Source organism: Mirounga leonina, unplaced genomic scaffold (assembly GCF_011800145.1).
Source record: "Mirounga leonina isolate KUSES-001 unplaced genomic scaffold, KU_Mleo_1.0 Mir_153, whole genome shotgun sequence".
Lineage (NCBI taxonomy): Eukaryota > Metazoa > Chordata > Mammalia > Carnivora > Phocidae > Mirounga > Mirounga leonina.
The window spans coordinates 16509288-16535297 of NW_023270387.1; the positions used below are offsets into that span (position 1 = coordinate 16509288).

At 50.4% G+C, this 26010-nt stretch overlaps 1 protein-coding gene across 1 annotated transcript in view; it reads left to right on the top strand.

Annotated features, from left to right (window-relative positions):
- The window catches only part of GRIK4 (glutamate ionotropic receptor kainate type subunit 4), a 427067-nt gene that overhangs the window by 336640 nt on the left and 64417 nt on the right, over positions 1 to 26010 (top strand). The window contains exons 12-13 of the mRNA XM_035009151.1: positions 12242 to 12349; positions 18528 to 18731. Coding sequence (XP_034865042.1) covers positions 12242 to 12349; positions 18528 to 18731 — 312 coding nt within the window. The remainder of the gene's footprint in view (positions 1 to 12241; positions 12350 to 18527; positions 18732 to 26010) is intronic.

The following is a 26010-nucleotide window of genomic DNA, read 5'->3' on the forward strand; positions in this document are numbered from 1 at the left end:
TTTGTATGCGGCATTCCTGGAGTCTTGCTCGTAGCCTGGTTCAGGGCAGAGAGAAGGACAAAGCAGGGCTGAGCCATGTGCTTACGTCACTCCTGCTCCAAGTCCAGAACCCTGCGGGAATGCACCGAAGGCCAGCCCGTGCTTGAGGGAACTGAGTTCTGCCATCCAGCCCCTCCCTGCTGCAGGAGGGGCTCCCCATGGCCTTCCCCTCCCCTACTTCTCTGCTTCTCTGTCCCTAACCTCTGCCCTCCGTCTGCTCCTTAATGCGGCAGCATCACCCCTACTACGTGGCAGTGGCTCTGGGTGGGGCGAAGATAAGACCCAGAAGTCACGGGTCTCCCTTCCTGGGAGAATCTACAGAACATCTAGAGCCTACCTAACACAGCACTGCTCCAACGAGAGCTGCCGACACCCCCAAACTAGAAATTCCCCATCTGCCCAGAGTGCGGTGAGGCCCCGCCACACACCAGCTTCCTGTGAGCCCGCCTCCCGGTAGGGGCAGGGATGGGCCCTTCCCTGTGAGCTCAGCATCCTACTGGCTCTTGAAAGACAGGGAGCAACCATCCTCCTTCAGGCCCAGACCCTTCATTAGAACCATTAGTTCAATTGGCATCTGCCTCTCAGAGCTCAAAGTTGTGTGTTATTAGTACAACTACTTTCCCAAGACACTTCTCTACCTGGCGAGTTTAACAAATAAATGAAGTCAGGCGCTCTCCATGCCCCAACCGTGGCATGTTTATTGGCAGTAATTCCCTCAGAAGATGAAAAATCTCAAGCATGCCTGAGCTCTCTGATAAATTCTCTCCTTGGCAGCTCATTTGAAATCCCTTCTACCTTCTGGGAGGTGGGAGAGGGACGTGCAGCTGGGTTTTCCTATTTACAGGCTCTGCCGTGCACTCGGCCCCTGCCAGTGTGAGCCAGACCAACTTGGGTCATCCCCCTGGAGAGGTTCGGAAGAGAGTCTGTGAGGTTGTTGACCACACCAGTGAAAAGGAGGGAGTGATGGAGGTAAAGGAAATTCTTCAACTCACGAGGTACCTCTGTCCAAAAGGAGAAGCAAAAATACAAGAAGGAAACACAGTCCGGGCACCCTCGCTGCCCTGTGTCGGAAGGTTGCCCTTCTGGAGCCCCGAGCTCATGGGAGAGCCTGCGAAGTCCCCCGAGCATGTCTCTGGAGGGCGGCTTTTTTAGTCAGAGCAGCCTGCCGTGCACGGAGCTGCCCTGGACAGTCTTTATCTGTCGCTAGAGTCCCTGAAAATAGCCGCTGTGGGTTTGTTCTCTTTGGCAGCAGGAGCGGTGAGGGCCGGGCCAAATGCCACTTCATATCCCGGAGGGCGGGGAGTCGGGATGGAGGTCTGGGCCCATCTTGGCAAGAGCCAAACGCTCGAGCACACACAGAGTGCAGCTGACTCCTCATTATTGGTGGATTCTGCTTTTGCAAACCCATCCACCCCCTAAAATCTACCTGCGTTCCAGAAACAGTACTCGCGGCACTTCTCCGGACTGGGAGAGGAGTGAAAAATGTGAGTCAGCGGACAGGCACGTTCCCAGTGTCTGTGTCTGCTTTCAGCCCTCGTACTGTAAACACATGGCCCTTTTGTGGTCTGCTTACTGTCATGCCTTTCACACCGGTGTGTTTGTTCCTGGGGACTTCGCTGTTTAAGATGACCCCCCGCCCCCAGCTGAGTGCTGCAGTGCTATTTAATGGACCTAAGCACCAGAAAGCCGTGATGTGCCTTACAGAAAAATGCAGGTGTTCCAGAAGCATCATTCAGGTGTGAATTACAGTCTGTTGTTCAATATGAGTGAATCGACAATATGTATAATGTATGGTGTGAGGAAGCAGAAACACATAAAACGAGGTTGTGTGTTGACTGTTGAGGAAAATGTCGTAACAGAGCCTCCCAGGACCCTAACCCTGCATCTCCCCTAGGAGCAGTGGCTCGGCATCCCCTAATTTAGTATTTGTGGCAACTTTATTGAACGTAATCGCTGCAAATAATGAGAATCTACTGCAGTGAGATTCAGCCAGGAGAGAAGACCAGGAATGAGTGCACTTAAGAGTTGTTGAACTTGTCCTACAGTAGCCTTTTCTCTCTGCATTCACTACCCCACACTCCTACCCTCTTGTTTTCTTATAATATCTGAGGGTCTCCTCTGTTCCTTGATGCCCTGGTCTTCCTCCTGGTTGCCCTCATATAGAAGTAGAATCTAGATCCTACAGTCCTGGGGCCAAAACGAAAAATAAAGGTCCTCTAGACCATTGCTTTAATCAGATGTTTGGATTCTTGCAAATGTGTTCTCATGAAGTAGAGTCTGTGCTTGAAGGTCTCCCGTGTCGGGGAACTCACTACTTATAGGAAGTAGAAAGCTCTCATTGTTAGAAAGATTTGCTATCTATTGGGCAAAATTCCTTCTTTCTGAAGCCTTTTCCTTTTGTCCTTATTTCTGTTTCCTTGGTCCACACATCTATTCTATCCTTTCCATTGTCTGTGTTTCCTTTTTCCTTATATAGTATGACTTCAGTCTTCTCACCTTCCTGGTCAGTATCCTTGGAATACACTCATTAATCACTTAAAGAGCAGTGTCTGGAACAACTTGCAGTATTTCAGGTGTGGTCTGAGTAGAAGAGTACTGTCTTCCCTCACATCAAACCAGCCATCCCTTTGGCAATGGTGTCCACAGTGGAGCAGTGCTAACGCTGCCAATTTATTTGCATGTTAACCAAACGGAGTCTTGGCTCCAAGACCAGGCTCTATTGGAGGAATGCCAGGTGTCAGCCACAGGGCATAGGGAGAGCTATTTCATGGCAGGAGGGAGAGGGCCCTTCCTCAAACCCCCTTCTTGGTGGCCACCTTCATGGTACTTCATCTTCGAGCCTGTGCAGCTGAGCTTCTGGTCACCTGTCCAAAGGCTCTGTGTTGTCCCTCTTGGGCCTGTCTCTCCCTGGCTTTGCCCCCAAGGCACTTTGAAAAACCATACCACATTATAAATACAGCCATCATTTTTAGGAATTCAGGTTAGAGCTGGATAGGACTGCACTATATCCTTCTTTTATAGGTGAGATAACTGAAGACTAAAACAGAAGTGACTTGCCCGAAGGAATTTCATAATACAATTAGGCAGATGTTTATCGAGCACCCATTATACCTTATAGGCCAGGCACTGTCCTGGGAGCTGGAGCTACGTAGGGGAATTTATGAATGCAATCACTAACTGTTTACTAAACACTGATTCCTTGCTAGGCATTAGGGGTATTAGGGAGCAAGACAGAGCCTCATCATTCATGGAGTGTACTGTGTAGTGGGGGGAGATGGGCCCGAAACAAATAATAACTGAAATAATTATATGATTACAAGCATGATGCATGCTGCAAAGGAGAAGCGTAGGGCCCTCTGCATGAGTCCCTGTAATGGGGACTTGACTGAGTCAGAGCGAGTGGGCATCCCCCAAGTAACGGGGAGCATGACTCACCTGAGCAAGGGCCTCCTAGAGCTAGTGGTCTGGTGTGAGACTCTGAGACCCGAGCCGGTTGATGGCAGAGCCAGATTGGGAAGCTGGAACTCCTGAAGCTTTACTTTTTCCACTGTTCTCTTCCTCAAGCTTTATTTAAATATCCTGTTGTGGGGCACCTGGGCGGTGCAGTCAGTTAAGCATCCGACTCTTGGTTTTGGTTCAGGTCATGATCTCAGGGTCCTGGGATCAAATCCTGCATCAGGTGCTGTGCTCAGCACAGAGTCTGCTTGAGATTCTCTCTCCCTCTCCCTCTGACCCTCCCATTCATGCACTGTCTCTCTCTCTCTCAAATAAATAAATACATAACTTCTTCCAGGTATGGAAGTCAGAATCAAAAACAGGGAAAAGCAAAAGCTGACTTCAGGGATGTGGACTCTCAGACAGGAACTTTGTAGCAAATACCAATGGGTGAGGAATAACAATTCAGATGTTTACTAAATGGTTATGCTCCATAGCCTGGGAGAATTAGTATCTCAGGGACAGTGTAGTCCAGTACACCTGCCTGTGTTTGCATCTGAACTAACTTACCCTTCCCGAGTCTCAGTTTTCAAGTCTGGTAGCAGTATCTCCCTAGTAGTGTGGTTGGGAAGATTAAATAAGATGACAAATGTAAAGCATTTAGTCTAGTATCTGGCCTGCGGTAAGTGTTCAAAAGTATTAGCTTGTATAATTTTCTTAGAGTCAGTCCTTGTGTTATACGTGATGAGGACTAGGAATTTATGGCTGCCAAAAATGTGTTTATTGAGCATCAGCTTTGTTCCAGGAGCTCTGCTAGGGGCTGATTATAGTGAACAGGCAAGGTGTCCACATCCTTTGCTCCAGGCACTTTCATACTTTGGGAGCGTGACTTGCACATGGGTTGCAACTCAGGAACACATGGACACCTGCCTGTATGTAACTGAACCCAGAGCTTATGAAGCATGGTGGCCCCTGCCATGGGGGGTAGATAGACTCTCTGATCTAGTCTGGATTTCGATTTCATTGTTAAGGTGCAGTTCTTAACCCACCAAAGTGATTTCAGAACCCACTAATGGGAAGCAGCCACACTCGAACAAAACACTGCCTTAGACCAACTGAGTCGTGGCTTAATAAAGCACAGGTGGACATTCCTTTCATGCAAAGTCTTCCCAGTTTTCTCAGGGCTTGTCTCTGATCTCTTGCCTTTGGTATTTGCTGTTGTTGTCGTTTTGTTTTTTTAAAGATTTTATTTATTTATTTGACAGAGAGAGACACAGCGAGAGAGGGAACACAAGCAGGGGGAATGGGAGAGGGAGAAGCAGGCTCCCCGCGGAGCAGGGAGCCCGATGCGGGGCTCGATCCCAGGACCCTGGGATCATGACCTGAGCTGAAGGCAGACGCTTAACTACTGAGCCACCCAGGCACCCTGCTGTTGTTGTCGTTTGATCCTGAATTTTCACAGCATTCTGTATGTAAGCATATATTTTGTGTTAAAAGAATATCTTGGCTAAGAGAACAAGGTCTTTGGCCAACATCAGCAATGCCTTTTGTTCCCTAAATCACCCCCTCAGACAGTCAACTGGGTCCATCCTTGTGACCCAGTCTCCCGTGTAAACTAAACTTTAAGATTGGAGATATCGGATGTAAATTCAATAAATGCTTAATTCCTTCATGCCAGGGGTATTTACGGTAGGGGTTTACATTACAAGCCTTTGAACTGACCTTCAGTCAAGCCAGGTACAGCCCTGTACTGTAGACTCTGAAACTGTAACCCAATCTTCATTAATTCCAGGGATCTCTAGCCATAGTGTCTCATTCCTGACTGTCGTCTGTCCTGCCTCTAGGTCAAAATCAGTTCTGTGCACTCAAGGAGATGTTCATGTATTACTGTATGCATCCTTCCTCGTGAGAATTTCAACTTCAAACCCTGAACCCGAGGTAAAAAAAAAATGAGTCCTTGGTTATGGTTTATCCAACTTTGGATGGTCCCAGAGAACAAGGATCTGGAATAAAAAAAGAGCTTGCATTTGGATAGGTCTTTAAACTTTTGTCACATCTGGGATTACCTCAAATCATCGCAGCAAGTGGAGAAGGGAAGGAAGACTTACCTTACCTTCTAGGTAGCAAAATTGACTTCCCAAACCACATGGCAAGGGCATGATGAACTTGAAGTCAAATCTCCTGATTTCTGGTCAGCTGCATTGCTACCAGACAGATAGTAGTACTATTATCTTCCATTCCCATGGCTTCTTTTGGCTCATCAAAAGCCATCATAACGTTCTCTCAGTTGATTATCCACAACAGTGCTGTGTTATGGGCAAGTGGGTTCATTTATTTCCATTTTACAGATGAGAAAGATTTAAGGAGGTTACGTGACTTGCCCAAGATCACACAGCTTATGCATGGCAGAGTAGGAAAGAAAATGTGGGTCTTCCGGTTGCATCCCCCAACCCTGCGTCCCCTTGTGTCAAGCAACCTCCCTGCACCTTGGCCTCGATTTTGTGGCGTCTTGTAGGAGACTCTCTTCAGGGCTGTGTTGTCCAAAGAACAAGTTTAGTGATCAGAGAGGAATGTGGAAAGGCCCAGGTCCTAAGATCAAGATAGCCTACACCTGCCCCAACTTGACCAGACAGTATAGTAGTAAATAGAACATGGCTTCAGATCCCAGTTTAACCTTCTATTAGCTGGAATCCACAGCAAGTTGTCTGACATCCCTGAGTCTCCATTTCTTTTATTCTTTCATTAATTCATTCAGTCATTCAATAGTAACTTGTATCAAGTGCCTGTATTAAGCATTATTACTGTTGTCTGAAGTGTCTACATCTCTCAGGGGGGAAAAATAACAGAATCAGGGAAATTTATGTAAGCAAACCGGTGGCTGAGTGCCCAGCATGCAAAGGTGATCAGTAAGTGTTTGCAGACTCTGGCTCTGGAGCAGAAGGGCTTGCCTGGCCTGGGAGTGGTGTCAGCTTCTCTAGGAGCTAGATCCCGGCAGCACAGAGTGCAAAGAACAATCACCCAAATGTACATAAAATGTTAAATGTTACAGAGTACATACCCACAGACACAGGCAAGGATGTGAGGAAATCCCTCGGGGCTTTAAAAATGAATCCCTTTTTACCTACTTGGGAGAGAACAAATGGGCAAAATGACAGCCCTGAGTGATTCCAGGCGGGCCTGAGAGGGCTGTTGGGGAGGGGCCCGCATGGCTTCTCTGGGCAGGACCGACCTCCTCAGGTGACAGCAGAGGGCTTGCCCTTGGTGGCATAGCAAGAAAGATAGGCAGTGAGCAATGGTCTCATTGCTGAGTATATAATTAGAGCCTGAGACAAATGCTCGGAAAGGGAAGAGAAGATGGTTTGGGGAGAAGTTTGACTTTGGGAGAAAAAGGAAAGAAAGGACTCCTGGAAGGAGTGACTTTTGACCTGCAGCCTGAAGGATTCACAGGTGTGGCCTAGATCAGGGTTTGGAAAACTTCTCTGAAGGTCCAGATGGTAAATAGACTTTGCAACTCTACCCTCGTAGATGAATGCAGTCACCGATAATACGTAAGTGAACGGGTGTAGCTGTGTGCTAATAAAACTTTATTTCCTAAAACAGGCAATGAGCCAGGTTTCGCCTGTAGTCCATGGTTTGACAACCCCTGAATGGCTGAATGAGGCCTGGGGTCAGGGTGGGTATGCAGCAAGGAACATTCCAGAGGGGAAATGTCATGCACACAGACCCTGGCAAGAAGGGGCTTGTTGCACTTGAACACGTCAGTGTGACTGCCACACAGATAAAGCTGGAGGAGATAGTGTGGGATGAGCATGGGCAGTGGGCAGAGGCCGGCCTTGCAGGGCCTGATAGGCTGTGGGAAGGATCTCTGTCCTTAAACCAAAATGGGAAGAATTGCAGGGTTTTAAGCCGGGGGCTAGTGGGGTCATATTGGAGATTGTGTCGAGACAACTGCCCGCTGCTGAGTGGAAAACAGAACAAAGGGCCAGAGTGTCACCTTGTCCAAGGGGAGCTCAGTGGGAACTAGGACGAGAGTGGAGGCCAGGGAAGGGGGAGACTCGGGGAAGTTTGCTGACTTGCTCAGGGCCCCTGGGCGCTGTGGCCACAGAATAGATGCTAACATGGGCCTCCCCACCCCATGTGACATGCTACCAGTTCTTTCAGGAAGCAGCAGGGGACCCCTGGGGTCATGGCCCTGGATAAACATTTCCCAAGGCGGATTGCTGAGGGAGTGATCAGCTTGCTTACACTGACCCAGGGTCACACCCAGATTAAATGCAGGTCTCCAACACTCCTTCAGTTGTCCAGCAGTGGCCTTTGCAAAGGACTGTGGGTAGTCTGTATTGATGCCCCGGAATCCATTCACTGGAGCCCCGTCATCCCATCCGGGCTCATCTGTGTTCTCCTTATGGCAGTTCTTTCGAGCTTGGTCCCTTGGTTGCTCGCCCAGGGCTTAGACGCAGCTATCCTGACAGCAGTCCCGAGTGACAGTTCACAAGGAGAAGAGACGCTCTGAGAAGTGGACAAATTAACTTATCAAAGCACAGAAATGAAGGCAAGTGGCCATCCACATTGCAGTAACGCATAGCAACGTTGTATCAGAGCACTGCCTTCATAACGATGACACTGAATTAAGGCCAAGACTCTCACTCTATTTAAGAGGACCATACAACGTGTAATTCTCTTTGAAAGAATTTTTGGGAACAGTGCTTTCAAATAAATAATTAAAATCTCCAAAATTTTCGTGCTTAAGGAGCAAGATTATTATTAATTCATATGAACAGAAATTAACGTGAATCCTGCGTCCTTTAGGAATGTTGGATGAAGGATACCTTCTACGTACACACAGACACATCCCGTATCCTTTATTTACAGACATGTTCGTATGTGACGAAACACTCCGATCATGAGATGTTTCTCCCAGGAGCATCAGAGTCAGTTGTGAGAAGAGGTACACATTCATTGTAAACATTATGATCTCCGTGAAGTGGCACATTTGGCCTTGTCTCGAGTCCTGTTTTCTTCCACTTACCAGCTCTATGACTTGGGTCAGTAAAGCCTGCGGTAGGGGCACGGGAGAGATCCCACCTTCTGTCTCAGACCATGGCATTAAAAGTAAATTAACGAATGCTTGCATAGTGCTCACACACGTACCATCTCCTTTAGTCTCGTTAAGTAGTCTGTGGGGTGATAATCACTATTGTCACCTCCATTTTGTAGATGGAGGAAACTGAGGCTCAGGGGGATTGAGTAACTTCCCCAAGGTCACACAGCTCATCAACAGAGAAGCCACATTAAACTCAGGTCCTCCCACCCTGGGACCACTGCATTCATAGTGCAGATGGTGCAGAGCTCAAGAGTGAGGACAGGATGGAATCCAGCACGCCCAGCCGTGCACCTGCGTGGCCACATCGGCCCAGCGGAAGGTGCCTTTTTCTTACCTGCATTAAGGTGTTGTCGAGGCTATCACAGCGTCATCCAAGTCCATGGACATGGTACAAAGGCAGGGCAAGTAGGAGAGACAGAAAGTACAGAAAGAGGGCCACGGGACGACATCATTTGAACATAATTAGGCTGGCACATGAAGGCATGTGGAAGAGGCTGACAAAACAGCTGTTCCTGCAGGAAGTTTGGGGGGCAGGTGTCAGCAGGGTGGAGCAAGGGAATCCGGCTGGAGGCAGAACAACAGATTGTCAGCCACGAGAGCTGTGTCTCCTGCCCACCCCTGGCATGTGTGTGGTGTGGAAGGTGCCCAGTGGGTGGGGCAATTAGCCAATATCCCAGGGCGCCCGGCTCTGTCTCTTGCTTTCCCTCCCACCGCCTTTCTGCAATTAGATTGCGCTGGGTGATAGCTGCCAAGCCACTTTGTTGCATCTGATGAGTTTATTAATTTCTTGGGGGCTAATGGGAGGGTGGGTGGGAGATTCATTTCCTGACTAGAGCTTAGGGGCTCTCTTTGCTGTGTCCCCAGAGGTTGGTGGCAGTGGGGGGGACACATTGCTCCAACTGTCAGATCTGGCTCGTGTAAATCATTTCTATCCCTGGCTTTTGTGGGAACCTATCTGATGGCTTGGGTAAGATGAGGGAGTCTGGGGCTGGGGCAGGTGGGTAGTGAAAATCGGGTCCCCTGAGAACAGCAGAGGTGGGAAAGTAGGGGTGGGCGGAGCTGAGGTCTTGCTGGCCCTTCTGGTGTGAAATACACATTGAGGTGACAGATAGGACTCTAAGAAGTTCAGTCTTTGTCTCACACGTCCAAATGCTGACATCCAGCCCAATTGTTCTTTATGTCCTTCTATCTAAATCTGGCCCTTCCCACCCTAAGAGACCACTGGGAGCCAATTCTAGCCCTTTTGAAGACAGGGAAATGAGCCTCCAAGAGAAGAGTCATCTCACTTGACATTGGAAATGGAGTGTAAAAACCCAAGAGAGAAAGGCTGTCCAGGGTTCTTGCTTTCTCTGGTTCGCCAGGCCTGCTTTTATGGAGCCCATGTTGACATCCCCGCCCAAGAGACAGCAGAAGAGACAGGCAAGTCTCATTTTAGGAGTCAGACAACTCCAGATTCAAGCCCGTGCACCACTACTAGGTGGGTGACCTTAGGCAAGCCGCTAAATCTCTCTGAGCCTTGGTTTCCTCATAAATCAAAATGTCGGCACTCTCCACAAAGTTGGGGAGAGAGTTCAAAGAGATGATAGAACACATCTAGCCCAACAGGTGTCTCGTCACTATTGTCCCCTTCCACTCTGTGCTTGAAAATCATCCTTCCCACCCAATATCCCCTGCAGAGAGAGGCAGGTAGGGGGGCTCCAGCAACAAGCTGATGTGGCTGGCCCCTTCCAGAAGCAGTAGGTGCTCCAGAGAGCTAGTGGGGGCTCACTCGCCTTCTGCCCACACTCCATCGGCAGCAGCAATCTGCTGATATGAAATGCTGGCTTCCCCTGCTTCCAAGTACCAGCCCCCAAGCAAGATGTTAGGGTATGAGCATAAACCGGCCAGCCCCACACAGGCTAGTGGGCAAGACAGGCAAACGAAAATGTGCAGTAGGACACTGGAAGAGCCAGACAGGATGGCCATGAAGGCTTGCTTGGGAAGATGCATCTGGGGCTGAAGCTCGGGCCTCTCAGCTGATGGGTGAGGCAACCCTAGGACAAGGTGGAAGGACTCTTATCTCAGCATCAGTTTGTTTATCTGTCAAATGGGGCCTCCCATGTGGCTATGCATGAGACTCTGCTTGTAAACTAGAAATGAACGAGTGTATGTTCAGGACCCTTCTGCCCTTGCAGACGTGGAGAAAGCTGCCCACCCCTCTCCAAGTGACATCCTCATAGGGGCTTGGAGGGGAATTTGGGGTCATCTCCCCTTTGGCAAATGAAAGGCTCACCTATGAGACCATCATAGCTTGGCTCTGCCCTCTTCAAGCTGCAGACCATGATGACAGAGAGAGGGTTACTGCTCCCCAACACCCTACTGGGTGGGGGCAGGGGCCAAGGGTGAGATATGTCTTCATTGTTGTTCGATTTTTCACAAGAAGAACCCGGAGCCCAGCTCTGGTGAATCCATGGAACTTGGGAGGGTTTTCCAGGGAAGCTGCTGCTGGTGCCTGGAGGTGCCTGGCAGAGGTGGATGTGTGCATTTCATTGGGTTTCCAGACAGCTGTCAGCCATGTCTCCTGGCTGCCCACCTCTAATACTCAGCAACAGAAATGATTTGCCAGGGGCTCTGGCTAGTAGAAATATATTGGTATCACAGACACACACACACACACACAGGCATGCATATTTATAAAAGGGGTTCCAATGAGAAAACAAACCATCTAAAAACCCAATGAGGTTGAGTTTAAGTATAGGTGACTTTCTAGAATGGAGAACTGAGTCAACTGTGCATTTCCCCCCCTTGAAGACAATGGGGAAGAGGAAGGAAAATAGTGTCAAATACATTCTTACAAGGACCCAATGACATTTCTGTGATTATTCACATTTTATAGATGAGGAGACATGCTCAGAGGGGGTCAGTCAATTTTTGGAGGTTATGCATTTGAGACCCATGCTCCTGGGCTGGGCTGAATAATCTAGCGTCAAACTGGTGCATCCAGGATCTCGGTTGGCTCTGAGGGCAAACATTAGCACCCCCACTGATAGATGGGGAAACCGTGATTCGGAGAGATTTAAGTAACTTGCCTAGGTTCTCACAGCTAGTAAGTTAATCAACCAGGATGAGAACCTGGGTCTTCCCACTTCCGGTTCATTCACCTATTGAACAACTCAAGCAACATTCACTGAAGGGCCAAGTATATGCCGGTTCTCTCTGCTATACCGTTCTGATTCTTACTTAGGTAATCGGAATTACTGATGGTAGGCTGAAACAAAAGAGCTTTGTGGCTCATTCCTGACTTAAGATAATGTGATTCCCCATGTTTCATTCCCTTCCATGTGAGTGAACATCTCTGAAACGCATTCCATTCTTGATTTTTCTGCTTTCCTCTTTCACCTCTCCTGGGTCATTACCCCTGTCTCTCCTTCCTTTCTCAGTGCCCCCCCATCTTCTCTGACTCCCTCAACCCTATGAAACAGTAACCCTGCCTTCGTCCAGCCCCTCTCCATACTCCATATCCCTGCCTCCTTCTACAGCTTCTGTGTGGCCCCAGCCAGAGGCAGGGGACTGGCCTTTCAGCTCCTTCCAACCCAGGAGGCACGCACATGACCTCAGCAACCCTGCTCCCCAGCTGCCTCCTAACCCCATCTCTTCCCAGCCCTCTCTCCTGTGTCTCCTCAGATTGGCCAGTGGCACGTGGCAGACGGGCTCAGCATGGACAGCCACCTCTACGCCTCCAACATCTCCGACAGTCTCTTCAACACCACCCTGGTTGTCACCACCATCCTGGTAAGCGGGGTGGTCCTGGGCCTCCCAGCTGCAGCTCCCCGGGGTGCCTCCTCCAGCTCTAGGAGCGCCCGGGCTTCCCAGGGAACGCAAGATGGGAGCTCTAATCACAGCACCGAGGCCAATTTATGACAGTGTAATTAAATGCAAGTTGCTGTTTCATATGGAAATGATATTTGATGAGTTCCAGAGCAGCTGGGGAAGAGGGATGGAGTAGAGAGACACCACAGTTTGTGGATGCCTCTTCCGGGGGCACCCGGTCAGTCAAAGTGGCTGTGCCTGGCCCAGGGAAGGGGACCTTCTGACTCGGGGGGGTGGGGAGTGGGGGAGAAGCCCAGCAGGGGGCTGGATCCAGTCCACCACGGTGGCCCCCACTCTTTCATGACAGCCTATCTCACTTGGCGCCTGTTGTGTATAAAATGCGCCCATGCAGTAGATACCCGTATAACATGCGTGCCCCCCCCATTAGATACTCGAATCTCAGTAGGTTTTTATGACCTGTTTCTTCATTTCCAGATGGTCAAAAGAAAGTTCTCAATCTATAGAGCAAGGGACCATCTGCCTTTTTTATTTGATTCAATTCTCGTCAACAATTACCAAACCCTTCTCCGCATGGGTCAGGCACTGTGCTTATTCCTGGAGACAAAAAGATGAGTAAGACTTGGTCTCTAGCCTCAAAGAGGTTATAATTTAGTAGATGGCACAGGTCAAGTGCATTCATGGCCAAGGTCGTCGTCTTCTTCCCCTGTGAAGACCTCAGGTTTTAGAAGATTTGTCAATTACCCCAACTACATATATTAAGCAATAATTAGTTTGTTCCTCTCCCCTCACCCTCCCCTTTTAACGAATCACAAGCATATTTCCCGGTCTGGCACAGTGTCTTATCAGCAGGAGATAACCACTGTTGCCACGTTGATATAATTCCAGCCCAAAGCAGAGACTTGATGTACTAGTTAGTCTGCTCAGCCTTATCATTGCAAATTGCGCAAGGTCTGCCAATGTGTCTGCTTCTTTAGCCTTTTTGAGATAATGAAAGGGCTCTGGGACCTCCATCCCTACCTTCATGAACTCCTGGGGCACAGGAACATTAGACTGGAATTTTTGATCTACTGTGGGCAGAGTGCAGGAAGAGCCAGGAAAGAGGGGAACAGCTAGAACTCTGGGGTTTGCAGGAGGGAGAGGTCCCGTCCCATCAGGAAGGTCAGCAAAGCCCCCCAGAAAAGAAGGGACACTGGAGACGGGCTCCTGAAGACGGGGAGAGATGGGGAGGGAGAGATGAACAAAGGACAGCATTATGGGGTGTTTAGGAAGTGCCGAAAAAGGCAGCTTCTCCAGGAACTAGGCCTTGATGGAGGGGGAAAGGATGAGGCCAGCAAAGTGGGCTGGGCCCATAATGCTTCAGGACTTGGATGCCACGCTGTTGAGTTTTCCCTTCGTGGTAGGAGATGGAGTCAGTGAATATTTTCATGCATTTATTCAGTGAATATTTGGGGGGCACTACTGTATGCTAGGCATTGTTGTAGGTGCCCAGGAATGGACAGAGCTGGAGGAGGGGAGTCAGGGTGCTGAGAGCACAGGTGTCCATGTGGACCCCACTGAGCCAGGGAAATCCCAAGTAGAGACCTGACTGGGGAAGGAGGGAGCCAAGCGGCCGTCTGGAAGGGAATATTCTAGGCAGAGGGAATGCAGAGCAAAGGATGGAGAGAGCAGTCCCAGCTCCCAGGGTTTTGATCACTCTCCCTCTCAGCTCCAGCCTTAGCCTGTCTGAACCAACGTGGAAATGCCAGAAAGATTGGAGGCTGGTGGTGTTACCACCACCCCTCCTGAGGTCTGGTAGAGCCTGGCTGAGCTGGGCGATGGCAAGCTGCCGTCCTGGCTGAGCAGGACGGCGGGGACCTCCCTCTTGCTGGCTTCTCTACCTCTGCTGTCCCCTGCTGTCTGTCCCTAAAGCCCATGACCTACCTGAGGCCCATTTCCCTCTTTCACCTGAGTGTGACCTCCTTAGAGGCTCTCTTCCCAATTGCTCAGTCTACCCCCCATACTCCCTTCCCCTTTGTCAGCGTGGTCTTTCTAAGGAGGACCCACCCCTGCATTTAGAATAGAGACCCCTCATAAGCAGGCCCAGCCTGCCATACCTGCTTCCGCTCCATGTGGCTTGGGGTCTGGTAGTCCGGGACTGCCCGCCATTTCCTCACCGTATCATGCCATTCCCCGACTTCCCTGCCTCTGCCTATGCTCTTCCCTCAGCCCAGAATACCATTCCCCCTAATTCCCATTTCCAGCTGGAATGCCTGCGCACCCTTCCAAGCTCTGTTGAGATGTCACTTCTTCCATGAAGTCTTCCCTAACCTGACTCCTGCCCTCTCCCCCTGTCTAGCATTTTGCACACGCCTCTCTTGTGGCATTTCTCCTGTTAGAGGTGTTTGCTTCCACCCTACTCCCCTTCTAGAATGAGAGCGCCTCAAAGATTGGGGTTCCTGACACAAAGTAGGAGCTCAATGATTAGAATTTGAATAAAGGAGTTTCTTCCGACAGGGTAAGGGGATGTCCCTTAAAAGCCAGCCAGGGTTTGAAAGGGACGTGGGGTCAACGCTGGGTTATATTTCTTTCCCCTCTCAGGGGCTGGACTCGGACAGTGCTCAGAACTTTGGCATGGACCCGGGACACTGAGACCACAGGGTTGTGTTTCTAGACCGGGAAAGGCAACCTGACTCTGTGTGTATGAGCGCATGTGCACGTGTGCACGTATGTGTGTGTGTGTGTGTTGTTCACATATGCATATGTGTGTTCACGAAGGGTGGCAGCAGGGCCCCTCTGTGTCAGGTGACATTTAATAACACGGTAAGCACAATTCAGACCCAGATCTTGTCTTGTGCATGTGTGTTTCAGATGGCTGCTATAAGTCAGTAACTCGCCAGGAATGATTATCTTAATTTAGTCCCTGGGGACCATTTGTGGGTTATCCTTGGCAAACGCTAATCCGGAATGACTTATCCCTTAAAACTCAGCACACATCCCTGTTGTCTCCTGTTGTTGTGGGGGTACACTTGGGACATGTGAATGATGTATTTGCACAGAATTAGCAGTAGCTCTCACTCCCTGGACACTTAGCCTGTGTCAGACCCCGAGTTAAAACTTTTTGCCTGCTTTACCCCCTCCATTCTCGCAATGCTCTTGCCAGGACAGGGACTTCTGCTCCAGGCCAGCACGCGGTCCCCACATACTCCAAAGTGCTGGTGAGCCCCAACCTTTCTGACTTTTTGACCTTCCCACCCATCTCCTCCCTCCAAGATTGGCCTTTTGTATGTTTACTTTGAACATGTCAGTGAATTTCTACGTTAACTTGAGAGTAGAGAGTATCTGGGGAGAAGAATTTCGTGAAACTCGTTGGGTTAATTAAAGGTAGGTTGGGATGTTGCCAGTCCAGGGGTGGGATCCCCAGCCAAGCCCTGTCTCTAAGGCCATTTGAGCACTGTTCCCTCAGTCCATGAGTGCCTAATGCTGGAGCCAGATGAGGGTCTTAAAGAAGGGGAAGGGTCCATCCAGGCCCCACTTACACTCTCCCGGGGAGCACATTCTAGAGAGTAACTGGACCCTGTGGGTCCCTGGCTGGGAGTGCAGCAGGAGTTCTGAGAAGTGAGTTGGCACCAGGGGAGGTGATGGGACCCCAGGGACAGAGGTGAGTTACGTTAAGCAGAAGAAGAGGAGGGAGAGTGCTTGGGGCAGAGAGAAACCCTTGAGCCAAGGATAGCATGTATGGAAGGCAGAGTCCAGCCCATCTCACTGACACGGCAGTGAACTTGGTCATGAAGCAGAACCACATCACCTTCAACTCAGAGCTCCCTCTCCCTGACACACAACCTTCTGCCTTCTTCTCTCCCATTTCACACCCACAAAATCACTCTCCCATACCATCCCCTCATGACCTCCGGTCCGTCTGACTCTCCATCTTCCCCAACCCAGCGTGAGCTCAGCAAACCAGCATTTCAGCACTTCCGTCTCTTAGCTTCTAGCACAGTCTCCACCATGATGCTCAGCCCTCCCACCTCATGTCTGTCCCAAACCCAGTTGTCCCTGCAATCCCTGCAATCCCAGCTCCCTGTCTACAGTCAACCTCCCGACTTCAGCTGGGCCTTGACATTTCCTGGGCTCATGTCTTGTTCTTTCCCTGTCCCAGGCCCCGAGCAGTTCTGTCAAACCCTTCTGCACACCAAGACTTCAATCCTGCCACCAACACAACTCTGTGGGCTGACAGATTCCCTGCCCTCCGCCCCCTCCCCTCCTCTCTGTATCCACGTTCATCCATCTCTCCACCTCACCTCCAGGCCCACTTCCCAGCATCACTCTCACCTTGGCCCTGTCTTCTTCCATTCATCCCTGGGACCTTGCTGCACCAGCTAGCACTTCTCTTCCTTTGCTAATCTCTCCTTCCTCCGGGATTCCTCCCCTCTGCCTACAAATATACCCGGGTCCCTCCCATCCTCCAATACCATCGCCACCCCCTTACCCATGCTCAGCTGCCCCCCACCCCCAGCTACCCTCCAGTTTAGAGGATCGTAAATCGTGGTGTCAGTGGTTTACAGATGGGGAGCTGAAGCTGGAGGAAGACATGGCTGGTAGCCGTCAGGAGGAGAGACAATCTTCCCGCCTTCCTTTATCCCCTAACTTCTCAGAATTCTGGTCCCTTCTCTCGTGCACCTCTCATTTGCTCCCCATTCCTGCAGAGTCCTGCTGGCCCCACTGAACCTGCCTCAGAAGGATCGCCAGCGACACCTGGCCCAGGTGCCCCTTCACAGCCCTGTTTCATCTCTGTGTGGGACCGTCTGCACGCTCCTTCCCCAACCTCCTTCCTCCTTGGCTTTCATGGCCATGTTTTCCTGATTCTCAGCTTTTCTAGCTGCTTCTGCTTTGTCTCTTCTATGGCTACTCTTCATCTTCCCATGGTGCAAGCAAGGGACAAGAGGGTCTTGTCCCTCTTCTGTCCTCCCTCAGTGCTTCCCCCGCGGTGGCCTCACGTATCCTGCGGCTTCAGCCATCCCCTCCTTACAGAGGCCTCCCAGGCCCTGCCCCAGTCTTGCTCTCACTCCCCAGTTTAAGCATTCATCCAGGCCTTTCCTCCTGGATAGCCTACCAGCACCCCACATTCAACATGTTCCAAGTCCTCTTCCCTTCCAAACCGTCCATGCGAGTGATGACACCATCCTCAGTCATCCACCCACGCTCCACCAGCATGAGGGCCCCTACCCTCTGCACCCCACACCCACCCTGCTGTCCAGCCTGACTCTCTTGGCGTCTCTTCCAGCTCCCAGCACTACAACCTGAGCCAAACTAGGCTCAGGACTCAGTGTCTCACATCAGGAGAGAGTCTGCCCTCACCCCCAGATGTCTGTCTTATGACTTGATATTCTTAACCCTTAAGTCTTGCAAACCCTCCCTGCTTCCCTACTATGTATGTACAATGTGCATCCACCTTGTCCTGGCTTCCAAGGCCCATCGGACCCTAAATCATCTAATTTATCCTCACAGCCACCCCGTACGCTCCAGCTGAATGGAGAATCCATTGTCCCCTGAAGAGGCCATGCTCCTTCTCACTCAGGATCATGCCCTAGGTCTTATGTTTCCTCTTCCTATGGTACCTCCGTTCACACCTACTCTATCCATCTTCCATCGCCCTCTGGAGCCCAGCTTGGGTTCTGCCTCCCCCATGGAACCTTCTCTGGACATTTCACCAGAGAGCCCCACCCCTCTTCCTGGAGCTCTCATGGCTTGACGTGCTCTGCTTTGAGGTGCAGATGGTCAGTGGGTGTTCTTACCCCACCTGCTATGTTGTTGGCAATCTAGTATCTCGTGATGCGCTGTGATAGGTCTGCGTGCAGGAGACAAAAGGAAGGAAAAAGGGAAGGGATGGAATGGGGGGTGAGGTCAGATGATGACCTTAAACAAGATGGAGGGGCTTCAGCTCAACCCTCTGTGCACTGGGGACCCTTGTGTGTTCCTGGTAAGAGAAGTGCCTGGAGGTCGGGAGGGGAGCTCCTTGCCACCTCCAGGGTAGCCCCCCGTCACCTGAGTCACTTCCCTCCCCCTCCCCCCTCCTCCCCAACCTCTGCCTTGGCACCCCCATCTCTTGTGGCTGAGACACCAGGGCTAAGATGAGAATGACAGCTGCCCAGTTTTGCTGCAGGAAAACCCGTATTTAATGCTGAAGGGGAACCACCAGGAGATGGAAGGCAATGACCGCTACGAGGGCTTCTGTGTGGACATGCTCAAGGAGCTAGCAGAGATCCTCCGGTTCAACTACAAGATCCGCCTGGTCGGGGACGGCGTGTACGGTGTTCCTGAGGCCAACGGCACTTGGACGGGAATGGTCGGGGAGCTGATCGCGAGGGTAAGGAAAGGGCAGATGATCTGGACTTGGAGGTGGGCTGGGGAGGGAGAGGGAAGGGCCTAGGGTCGTGCCGTATGCTCATGAACCATTCACGTATTCAGGCAATCACACATTTTTCATGTAGTTGTCTGTTCATTGCGCACATCATTTCTGAGTCGGCACCGAGCCAGGCATTGGTGGTACACATTGGTGAAGAAGACCACCGTGATCCCTGCCCTGTGGCTCTCCCAGCTCAGCACCTGTCCCAGGTGCAATGGAGGTGTTGGCCAGTCAACATGGATTTGAGGGCTTGGGGTCCATTTCTGGAGGAGCTTGGTGCTTTTGTGTGTTATGATTATTTCACTGCTCGGTAGCACCCCATGGCAGAGCTTGGACAGGCCTGAGAGGGTAGAACGCACCACATCCATTGACTTTGACACTGGAGAGGTGCCGTCAGGGGAGATAGGGTAAAATAATAGGGGGAAGGGATGGACTGTCAGAACAGTTGGTCATGGTTACGGTTCTCTTGTTGCTCTTTGTCTTCTTGTCTGCTCTTGTTAATGTGCTGTCACAGACCCAGAGCCAAGGTGCACTTGGACAGGCTGTAGGTTTCCAGAGTGAATGTAGGGACTTGGTTAAAATGCAGGTGAGCATCACAGAATGTCAGTCATCTGTTCAGTTAGAGCAAGGATAGAGAAAGTTCTTCCAGGGGGAAATCTCTCGTTTTCTTGGTACACACTATTAACACCTGTAAAAATTAATTAAATCATTACTGATTCACTGTCCATGTTTCTATAACCGAGTTTTGGGGGTCAGGTCCTGCTGGCGGACACTCCGTGCCGAGAGCTCCGACCTGGCTTCTTAGTGCGACCTTGAACCAAGCCCTCTCCTCCTCTGTGTTTTCCAAGTGCAGAAGGAGCCCCTGCAGGGCTCCTGCAGCCTCCCTCTGAATGCCAACGTGCAGGGTGCTTTACATACATTATCTCTAACCCTCTTTAAACATACCTTTTAGCTAGTTGTTACCCTCATTTTACAAACGAGCCATCTGAGGCTCAGAGGGCTTGAATGGCTTGTCTGAAGCCGCAGGTTAATATGAGACGGGGCTGGGATTTGAACCCACATCTGTCTAACACCAGGGCCCACGTTCTTTCCCACCGCCGCTCACCACCGCAGCTGGACTGTGATGTCACCAAGAAAGGTATCCTTCGGTCCAGGCCCTTCCTTGCCCCCTTACTTTTGATGCTCCCTCCCTCCACATCTCCCTCCCCTTCAGCCTGGCTTTCTTCTTTTCTTTCCTTCCTTCTTTTTTTTCCCCCTGCCCTTGATCTCTAGAATTAATATGATTTTAACCCTTCCTACATGCCACACATGGGACATGAGACAAATTTCTGCCGTCCTAGTGTTGAAGGATGAAAATGTTAGTCGGGCTGTTAAAAAAGAAGCAGTCCTTGGCAGTGCGTCATGAAACGTTCTATCTGGACAGGAGCACGGGAAGATATTTAAGAGCTGAGGAGGAGGGGTGCTTAGAAAGGGTTGCCTGGCAGGATAGACAGCATTTGCAATAACCCAGCGGGGTACACGGCGAGACTCGTGCAGAGAACTGTGGATGCTCCAGGGTGAGCTGATTCTGAAGTGAGGCCTTGCTCGCAGGGCGAGGCTTGCCCACAGAGGACTGATCAATCAACAGAAGTCCTAGAAGGAGCTCTGGGAGCATCTCACAGGGGCAGGGGGTGAGAGTGATTTCTTCCAAGAGCTGTCTGCTCTCTTTGAGACTCGAGCCCACCCTGCTGACAATGCCCTTACTGCAGCACAAAAGGATGTGCCACTCCTCTGTTCAGTCCCAGAGCCCCTCCTAGAACAGTTTTCTGGTCTGCATCTCACTGTGGAGCCCAGTGGTTAAACCCCAGAAAGCTAAGCTGCTGAGCCTTTTCCTTCTCCTCTTCCCGACAGATGTGGTCACCTTGAGCCCGTTTCTTCAGCCCCCTTGGGCTGCCTGGTGACTGGTAGGGTGACTTCAGGGATGCCAGAGTTAGCGTAGAGCCAGTCCCCTTATCAGCACCCTAATGAGCTGTGACATGGGCTGGCAGGGGGAGGAGAGGAGTCTGGGGCTCAAGGACACGCAGTTCCATACCGAATGACTTAGGCCATCAGCCAGGGATCTTAAAATTCATCCCAGGTCATCTTTCAAGCCAAAACACTGCTGCTTTGGTCTCATCAAGACCTGGCTACATAATATTAATTAATTAGTTAATTAAACCATTAATTCCATAACTATTTATTATATACCTTCTGCTATTCCAGATGCTGGAGATACAGTGGGGACAAAACGAACACACATACTCCCCCATGAATCTTACCAGTGAGAGACAGATGTTGATGAAGGATCATATTACTATATAATTTCCACCATAAGTGCAAGGGAGGCAAAGTCAAAGGAGCTATGAGAACGCATCTGAGGGCAGTAGGATCCAGTCTTGAGAAGCAAGGGGGCAGGGGTGGGAAGGCTTCCCTTGGGAAGTGATGTCGGGGCTGGTGTCAAAGAATAGGAAGAGCATTCCAGCCCGGAGTCTGTCTGAACGCCACTGGGGTTCGTCCTGGGCAAGAGTGGGTGCTGCTGGGACCCCACCTTCCCTTGGTTCAGTGCTTTGATATGTCTGCCAAGATGTTCCCCTCGGTTTAAAGTTAGTCCTAAAGCCTGGATCCGTCCTGCGTGACCTCCTCCCCAAGTCACACAGGGACATTTTAGAGGCTGCAACAGCAAAGCCTGGAATGTCCCACCTGGAAGAAACTCCCGAGCCCACCACCCCTAAATCTGTCACTTCTGCCGACGAGAAAGCCGAGGCTCAGAGAGGTTAAAAGATCACACAGCTGGTAAGTGGAGAGTCAGCACTGAAGCCCGGGTCTCTCTGACTTTAGAGTTCAAGGTCTTGGAGGACACAGATCCTGATGCTAGACAGACCTGAGCTTCAGTTTCAGTTCATCCCCTTCCGGATGTGCTGAGTTTCATTTCTCCTTGGCTGAGGTTCACTCCATGGAGTGTCACCTCCCCTATGCTTCTGGATTGTGCTTCAGAACCCTGGGGCCGCCTTCAGAGAAGTCAGATCCTGAGGTAACAGTGACACACCCTAGTGCAAGCCACAGTGGATGGGCGTGAGCCACTGACCCACCTCCCTGCCTGCGGCCTTCCTGCGGCTGGACGAGCCTGCGCAGCCTGGTTCCCGGGAGGCCCTGCGCACTCCTGCATCCCAGCAGCCCCAGGAAGCCTCAGGGCAGGAGGCTGGAGGCATGGGAATAAGGGGTGAGGTGAGGCTACACAAAGGGTCAGGAGGAGCAGATGGTGGGCCAGGCCAGCTGGGAGAGTGGAATGCCAGGGTGGCAGGGCCCCAGCCACCAAGGCAGTGATAGAAGGTGCCGTGGATTATCAGGCCACCTGCCTGGGGCCACGGGTAACACTGAGCAGAAGTCTTTGTGGCTGGGGGAACCCGGAGGCGAGCATTAGCTGGTTTGGACCAAGAGTGATTTTTTTTTTTTTTTTTTTTTTTTTTAATGTAAGCTCTAGGCCCAGCACAGGGCTTGAACTTACGACCCGGAGATCAAGAGTCACACGCTCTACTGACTGAGCCAGCCAGGTGCCCCTCAGGAGTGATTATTATTAGGCTCATTCAGGTATAGCAGCTTGTGTCTCAGTAACCCCCTTCTTGTTCAAGGAGATTGCCTTCCCCCATAGAAAATGAAACTAAGCCAGTCATCTGTTGACTGCTAAGAGTGAAAATGATTGTTCACAGCACCACACCGCGGTAAGCGTGAGACTTCTTCATGGGGGTGTAGCGGTCCTGCGCCAGTGTCTCCGTGCCAGGGCTCAGGGCTCGTCCTGCAGACCTGTGCAGCTTTGGGGGAAGAGAGTGTGCAAAGGGGGAGGCACCCGGTGGGTGTGTGTACAGGGCTGCCCACCAGCTCCCCCTGGACAACCGGCAAGGCGAGTGCAAGTAGAACTACGCCAGGAGAGAAGAAGGCTAGACATAAAGGGGGACCACACCCCACACACGGGGGGCTAAGGAATCTCTTCCTTTAGAGAGTTTGAAGAACACAGCGGCCTCCCTCACGTGTGAATGATACGGAGAGAAGTACAGAGGTGTGCACCATCTCCAATGGGTGTTCTAGAGCCTCCGAGTTCATGTCCATTATCATCTGCTTACCCAAGGCCCTTGGGCCTGGACACATGGCGTATTAGTTGCAGAAGTGCATTCGAGCATGTTTACTGCATCTGTTTAGAAATCATCAGGATATGTCTCTTGGCACAAATCCCATGACAAGTGGGAGTGTGGTTGGAGTGACAAGTGAATTCACATCAACTGGACCAGGTGGATGGCCTCTCACTCTGGTGCTCTGTTTGAGCAGCGGAGATGAGAAGGATGACTATTTGGGGAGGCTGTCAGGTTGGGATTCATTTTGCCCGAGTCAGAGCCTTCCCCACTGAGCCCGCAACAGGCCTGCCCACAGTGATGGCGTGTGTCATTGGAGGGGTACTTGGCAGAGAGGAGGGGATGGACTAGAATAGTGTGAAGCAGGAGGTACCCCAGGAACAGTCTCGGGGGCTTCCTGTATCACTCCAAGTTTATTTAGAGATTTCGTTGAAACGGTTCGAGGCATTCAGATACAAAGATGAATGAGATAGGTCCCAGGTCACTCTTTGATGGGGACAGCTGGCAGAAATCTCAATGAGAAAGACAATGATGGGGAAAAGCAGGGTATGGGGAAGGGGCTGGAGGACGGACTCTTAATTCTGCTGGTGATGTCTAGGAGAGATGCCTGCAGGAGGTGATGCTTGACCAGAATCTTTAAAGATGAAGAGAGGTTGGCCAGGCATGAAGGGACATAGAGAAGAGCATGTCAGGGGGAAGGAGCATGAGATCCTAGGCTGAAGGTGCATGGATAGTTCCCGTCTTAGGTTAGAATACCCAAAACAGATCATGGTGGGAAATGAGGCTAGGAACTGGGCAGTGGTCATTGATGAAGGGCCCAGGTGTCCTCCTGCAATGTGGAGCATGGACGGCTGGGGGCGGAGGGGAACAAGACAGAGGCAGGGGAACCGTGGAGAAGGCTTTACTGTCACAAGAGATGATGAGAACCAAAAGTAACTTAGGAGTTCAAAGAAGGTACACATTCAAAGGCTAATTGAAAGGTAACAGTTTTTCTTTTATACAGAAGAATATAATCTTTTTAAAAATACATGTTTTAAAAAACAAAATATGACATATAATTCCACCATCCAGTAGTACCCCTGGTTAACATTTTAGTTTACCATCCCTTCTGATTTCTTAACAAATATATATATTTTACACAAGTAACAATGGGGTCATAGTGGATGTACTGTTTTGTAACCTGTTGAAAACTATTTAATAGATCAATCATCAGGACTCAGGGACCAAATGAGTGTGGACCATGCAAGAGAAAGAATACAGTAAGAAGACTCCAAGATTGCTAACTTGGACATCGAGGTGGATGATAGTGCCAGTCATTGAGGTAGAAAATTCAAGAGAAAATCAGGTGTGGGAGGAAAAGGGAGGATGAGTTTAGTTTTGGAACTGGGAACTTTGAAATGCCTTTTGGATGTCCAGGTAGAGGTGTTCAGCAGAGGGTTGACTACCGTGGACTTGGCACACTGAGGCTATAGCTTCTAGAGTGCCCCGTGAATAGGAGGTAGCTGCTGAAGCCGTGAGCGGTGAAGAATCACCCAGGAGAAAAACACGTGCTCAAGAGGCTGCTAAAGGCCATGGAAAGAAAATGGATATAAAGAAGTTTTGCAGCCCTTGAAAGGAAGTACAGAAAAGCATTCCTCAGTTTTAGCAGTACAGAAGTCACGGGCAAGAACAGTCTCAGTGGGTGGCTGGACTGAGATCAGATGGCCGTGGTCAATGCTGGTGGAATGGTCTTTAAAGAAGCCTAGCTTTTGTGGGAAAGCAGGATGAGGGGGTTGTAGCTAGAGGGAGCTGTGGAGCGGAGGGGTGGGCTGTTGTTTAAAATGAACTCACCATGGAAAGGGCTGCTCAGCGTTCAGAACTGAGAATAAGGCCTGGGAAGGAATACAGGGTGGGGGGGTTTGGAGTCCTCACCAAGACTGGAGAACTTCTCCCCATGGCAGTGGATCGCTGGGAAGCTGTGAAGTCGGGTGTCTCTGTCCAGGGTGCTGTCTCAGCGATGCTTTACATTTGTGCAGTGATTTCAAGTCCAAAACCACTTGCGCGAGCATTCACTCTTTACCTTTCACCATAGCTCTGTGAAGTAGGTATTACTATCCCAATTTTATAGATAAGCAACCTGAGGCTTAGAAGTACAAAATGTTTCTCCCAGTGTCACACTGCCAGCGAGTGGTGGAACAGTGTCAGGCTTAGGCGCTGAGTCCTTGTAGTCCACTGCGGCACATGACCCCACCTCACTGGAATGGCAGCAGGTGTCATTCACTTCGGAGATGTCCTTCTAGGCAGAGGATTTGGAGAGTGCCCGGGACTTGGTCCCCAGATCTGGTTCTGGTCCATGAAGGGGTGGCACTTCATCCGGAAAGTGAAAGAGCTGGGCAGAGGACCTCCAGGACCCCTTCCTCTCTCACCCAGTGTGGGTGAGGCATTCTTGTCGGTGTAGCCAGGAGAACTGGTATCCTGGAAGGGGAGAGACTGCATTTTGTATCCCCAGGACCCAGCTCGAAAGCACATTCAGGAAGAGAAAGAGTCCACCTCCAGCTTCAAAGTTCAGAGCCAACCATCCTGTTGGCATTCAACACCATGTTGGCAGAATGGCACATTTAGGTTCAAAGGGAAAAGGGCTTTGGAAGGCTTAGAATCAAGGCTCATAAGCCTTTGACATCAAATAGCTCTCACCAGTAACATTTTGATGAATTAAGTGTAAATGAAGCTGAAATACCTCATTCCATTTCCCCTGCTGGGCCCCTTTGAGAAAGGATTGGGGAAAGTGTTTGCCAGGGACCTGGTGAGGTGGGCCGTACGTGGCCTCGATCCACTGGGAAGGTTGTCCAGAGACATTTTGCTGAACTAAAAAAATACCACAGCAAGTCCCCTGGGATTACTTTTCACCATGAAGCCAGAGACTATTTTAACTGCAAATAGGTCATAGAATTCTATTCTTTAAAGAAAGATACTGATCCAGGGGCTAAAATTGAGTCTTCAACTCTTCCCCCCCATGCAACAGCTAAGCTCAGGGAGAGTTTTACTCTCAAGGCCTGGTTTCTGAATTTACTCAAATCAAGAAGAGATGAGCTTCAATGATCATTCATTGACTCATTGAT